The following is a 4,881-nucleotide window of genomic DNA, read 5'->3' as shown; positions in this document are numbered from 1 at the left end:
CCCCGCCCTTTTCTCCCCAAGTCTGGCTCTGGCTCTGCTTTTACCCCCTTTCCCAACCTACAGGCCAGTCCTCTCCTACGCCCCACCCCTCCGGTATAGCCCCGCCTACTCCAAGCCCCGCCCTTCTGTCTTAAACCTCTCCTTCACCGACGTTTTGGGCCTTTCCTCGTGGGTCCTGGGTTCATTCAGGTGCTTTGGTCACACCCTCTAGCTCAGCCCAGCACCTACCCTCCCCTGCCGCCCCCCACCCCAGGCACGGCGCCCCTCACCCCGGGCGGGTCCACGAGTCCCCCAGCGAGGTCCAGAGCGCATTCTCTCGTGGGGTGAGGTTGTCCCGGAGCAGCGCCACCGCCTCGGACGTCAGGTGCGGCTGCTGCACTTCGCTTGCAAATCGGGGGCCTCCCGATGTGTCCACAATCTGCCGGGGTTCCAGGGTGGACACGCCATCAACCCCATCCCCCAGAAGCCGAGCCCCGATGGCTCCCACTGCAGGGAGCGCCTGAGGATGGGGCGCCTCACCAGCTGCAGGGGTCCAAATAGGAAGTGCAGGAGCTCCGGGGAGGAGGGGTTGGCGATGTTGCCGCGCAGACGAGCCTGTGGACGCGACAGGTGCTGGGTTCAGCGCGCTGCCAGGTTGGGCTCGCCGTCCCCCTGACCCCCGCCGGGCTGGGCGCCTTCTCACCAGCAGGCTGAAGGCGTACTTGATTTTCTGAAGCACGTCTGTGTACTCGGCCTCGGAGGGCGGCTTGGCCCGCAGCGCCAGGAGGCCCTCTGCAAGGGGGGAGAGGGGTGGGGAGACAGAGGCCCAGGAGGGGCCCAGTGAGGGGGTGTCAAATCTGGTGGGGGGGGGAGAGGCTGTAGGGAGAGGGAAGATATTTGGGAGGGGAGGAACGGGATGCTCCGAATCCCACTGGGGGGCTCCCCTCACCCCCAGCCGCCCGACGCCGGGTCCTGCGGCCGCGCTCCCTGTGTTCCAACACCCGGGTTGCCTCCGCAGACTTCTGCAGCTTCGCTACAAAACTCTCCACGTCTTCGAACACATGGTTGAGGATGTCCTGGGGGACAGAACAGCGCACGGGACTCAGCGAGGCGGAATCCTGGCCCCACATCACCCCAAAGCCCTTAAGCCCAGTGCCCCGACATCCTCCCCGGCCAGGCCACGCCCTCTGATGCCAGTCCTAGTCCCCTTATTTCAGTCACCGTCGGCCCCACCCCCAGAAGTCTGACACCACCCTCCTGCAAGCCCCCAACCCACGGCCGGGCCCCGCCTCCCCGGCCTAGCCCCGCCCCACGCACCACTTCCCGCTCTGCCTGCAGACTGGCCAGGTCCGGGCCGCGAGGACCCAGATCTGGGGAGGCCGGGGCCGCGCTGCCTGAGGTCCCTGCCGGGCCTGGCGGCGGCCTCAGCGACTCTTCCGCCTCTGGAATGGGCTCAGCCTGGGGTCGCCCCCGACCCGGCTCCACCGTGCTAATGACCGCGCGGATTGACAGGCGGCGCTGCAGGGGAGGGGTCTCGGCGGCTGGCGCGGGGCGGCGCTGCAGCTCCTCTTGCGTAGCCCTGCGGAGGGACAGGGGGAAAGAGCCTGCGTCCACCGGGGGCTAGGGCAGGGGACAAAGTCGGGCCTAGAACCGAGTCAAACCTAGGCTGCATGTGGTGGGGAGAAATCGGAGACACAGGGAGGGGCGAGCACCTCTGCAGAGGGAAACTGAGGCCTGAGCGAGGAGAAACGGAGAACCAGCACTAGGAAGAGTCGTCTTGGAGAGGGGGTACGCTTATCTGGGGGGGAAGGCAAGACCTCAACCAGGCTCTGTTCGACTGACTTCCAAACTGATCCGTTCCAGGCAAGCGCCGTCAGCCCATTTTTCGGATGCGGAGACTGAGGCTCCACCCCACCCCTCCCCTCGCTCCCAGCCCAGCCCTCTTTCCTACCTGAGCGCTGCGGTCCTGCGCTCCCCGCGGCCGGACCGGTGGTAGTGCAGAGCTCCCTGGATGTCCTCTCGGATCAGCTCCGCCTACCAATCAAGCCGTCAGGCCAGGCCTCCACCCCACCTACCCCTGTCCCCACCACGTTCCAGATCAGATTCCTCGGCTGGGGGCCAGAGCCACTCCAAGTCGGCGTTCACAGGCGGTGGCCATGCACGTCTGCGCTCCGAGCTCACACCCTCACCCTAGCTCCTCCCCTGCCCTAAGCCACGTCCCCAGTCCTGGGGTTCCCTGCCCCTAGGCCTTTATCACCTCTGGTCCTGGCCCCCCCCGCCCCCCGTGCCGTCACGTTCTGTCCCAGCCCTTAGCCTCCATCTACATTCTACCTCGACCTTGTCCCACCTGTCCTCAAACCCCGCTCCCTTCCAGAACGTCTTCCCAGGCCACGCCCCCTCCACTGGCCCTGACCCCGCCTCTGCCCTCCTCCCGCCTCCCGCCCCGCCCCCTGAGCCCGCAGGGTCCCAGCCCTGCCAGAGGCGGTTCCCCGGGACCGGGCCGGCTCACCCCGAGACGCAAGCCCTGGAAGAAGTGCACGTCGGGCTGCGTGCGCTCCGGCTCCTGGCACACCAGCAGCAGCAGCGCGCGGGTCCGGCCCGGCAGCGTCACCGCGTCGCAGCGCACGATGGCGCCCAGCGGGTAGGACTCCAGCTCCTCCTGCGGGGTGGGACGGTGGGTAAACGGAGGCACGATCCAAGGACACTAAATGCCGACAGCAGTGCCGGCGGGTGAGCCTGCGGGGCTACGGGATCACACCCCTGATTTAACAGAGAAGCCAAGAAGGGCACAGAGCTCTTGCCAAAGTTCCCAGAGGAAGGACGCGCAGGGGCCAAGAGACGATCCCGGGCCAAGCTCTCCAGGCCTCTGCTGCTTTCTCCACCCACGGGGGCCGGGCACCTTGGACGTGGGGTCGAGCAGCGTGACATGGCCCGGAGACACGCGCAGCGACATCTCTTGGGCCCAGACGCGGCCCTGGGTGTCCATGACGGCCAGCCTCCGCGAGGCGTCCTCCACGGTGTGCACGCCATCCTCCTCACCCAGGCAGAACGTCACCAGGTGCTGGAGGGGGCGGAGAAGGCAGGGAGTGCCAGGAGGGCGCCGAACCGGCCCCATCGGCCCTCCAGCCCCAGACTACCCACACCCCCTCCGGGAAGCCTCCCCCCTCCCCCGCTCCACCTAAGGGGCCCCTCCGCCCGGGCCCTTTGTTCTCTTTGCATCAGAGACTAGCCCCTGCGCTGTCTTCCCAGCCAGACTGGAGACTTCTGGAAGGCATGGATTCGATCTAGCCCCTGCCTGGCCCCTGGGCCTCCAAGGGCGCCCCTGGCCGCCTCTGACCCCTACTCATGCAGGTTCACAGGACATGTGTCGCTGTGGCCCGGCTGTCCCGCGCAAGAGCTGGTCTGCAGAAAGAGCTTGGCAGACTCAAGCGAACTGACTTCCTCCCCTTGAGGGAAGGCAGGCAGGAGGAGCCCATCTTGCAGATGAGCAAACTGAGTTTCCAGCTGCTTTCTGTTTGGAGGCCCAGCTGCCTTCCACACCACGCTCTTCCCAGGCCTGCCGGCCTTTCCTCCCGGAAGACTCCCTGTGGCATTGCGGACTCACATTGACGGGATACTGGGAAACGTCTGCCATAACCACGGTGGAATAACGCTTCCTCTGCTCTGTGGGGGGAGAAGGAGCGTAAACCCAGCCCCCCCCCCAACTGCTCCCCCCTCAGCCCCGGGACTCCAGATGCCCCTCCAGCCCCTCCTCCCTAAGCCCGGGGACTCTAGAACCCCCCAGCCCCTTCTCCCTCTACCCAGGACTCCAGACCCCCAGCCCCTCCTCCCTCAGACCCAGTTGCAGCCCGGTTTTCTGGCTCCCAAACTCACCATAGATAGACTTGGCACTTGGTTTGGGGGCAGCTTCTGGGCTGGTTAAGGAGAAAAGGGTGAGAGGGGCCGTGAGACTTGGGAGCAGACCATGGGGGTTTGAACGCCAAGCAGAGCCGGAAGAACTTCGCGGGAGGGCACTGGGGAACCATGGAGGGTGCAGGGCAGGGGAGGGCGGGGCCAGAGCTGACTTCCAGGCGGGTAAGGCGGCCGTACTGGGAGGGGGTGGGGAGGGTCATCACCGCTGTCACACCCTGTCAACTACAGCCTCACCACGGGACCCGGCCGGACACTGAATCTCTCCTGCCTCAGTATCCCTTTCTGCGAGATAGGAGGGAGCCATCCTACAGCCTCCGGCTGGTAGAGCTGTTGGGGGATTCGCTGAGGGGGATGTTGCCTGTCCTAGAGAGTGTGGGCAAGATGACCTGCTTGCTTTGGGATCTGATCAGACCAACTGAAAGAGCCAAAGATTAGGAGTCCAGAAATTTAGGTTCTAGAAATCTCTTTGCCACTATTTGGACCAAAACGGTTTATCTCCTTCCTTAAAATAAATATTTGTGTGTGCGTGGATCTGCATGTGCATGTACGTTGTCTACATCTATGTATGTCTCTATATACACACATTTATATTTAAATGTGGCCAGTTGTGCTACTTGACTGATACAATTACTGTGGAAGAAAAGATGGCATAGTAGCTATTCGGAAACTTGGAGATTTTGTACATATTAGTCTATTTTATTCTTAAGGGAGAGCAGGGGAGGGGCAGAGAGAGAAAGAATCCCAAGCAGGCTCTGCCTTGTCACCGAGGAGTCTGATGCAGGGCTTGAACTCATGAACTGTGAGATCGTGACCTGAAGTGGGACACTTAACCGACCGATCCACTTAGCTGTCCCAATGGTCTATTTTTGATATCCTGGTATCTCTGCTAATTTTGATGATGGACTTTTAATGACAAGTAATCTCTAGTGGGATAACCAGGGAAAAATACAAAAAGAAGTATGATCTAAAGCTTGCAAAAAAAAAAAAAAA

The 4,881-nt window shown here is 63.0% G+C and overlaps 1 protein-coding gene across 1 annotated transcript in view; it reads right to left on the bottom strand.

Annotated features, from left to right (window-relative positions):
- The window catches only part of EPS8L1 (EPS8 like 1), a 7,005-nt gene that overhangs the window by 1,012 nt on the left and 1,112 nt on the right, over nt 1–4,881 (bottom strand). The window contains exons 2-11 of the mRNA XM_029924392.1: nt 3,853–4,067; nt 3,584–3,642; nt 2,879–3,040; nt 2,489–2,638; nt 1,931–2,013; nt 1,297–1,558; nt 929–1,055; nt 683–771; nt 520–594; nt 270–418 (exon numbers count right to left, since the gene is read on the bottom strand). Of these exons, the coding sequence (XP_029780252.1) occupies nt 270–418; nt 520–594; nt 683–771; nt 929–1,055; nt 1,297–1,558; nt 1,931–2,013; nt 2,489–2,638; nt 2,879–3,040; nt 3,584–3,642; nt 3,853–4,067 (1,371 nt within the window). The remainder of the gene's footprint in view (nt 1–269; nt 419–519; nt 595–682; nt 772–928; nt 1,056–1,296; nt 1,559–1,930; nt 2,014–2,488; nt 2,639–2,878; nt 3,041–3,583; nt 3,643–3,852; nt 4,068–4,881) is intronic.

The sequence above is a fragment of the Suricata suricatta genome, chromosome 16 (assembly GCF_006229205.1).
Source record: "Suricata suricatta isolate VVHF042 chromosome 16, meerkat_22Aug2017_6uvM2_HiC, whole genome shotgun sequence".
Lineage (NCBI taxonomy): Eukaryota > Metazoa > Chordata > Mammalia > Carnivora > Herpestidae > Suricata > Suricata suricatta.
The sequence above is the reverse complement of the archived record's forward strand: the minus strand, read 5'-3'. Positions and strand labels throughout refer to the sequence as shown.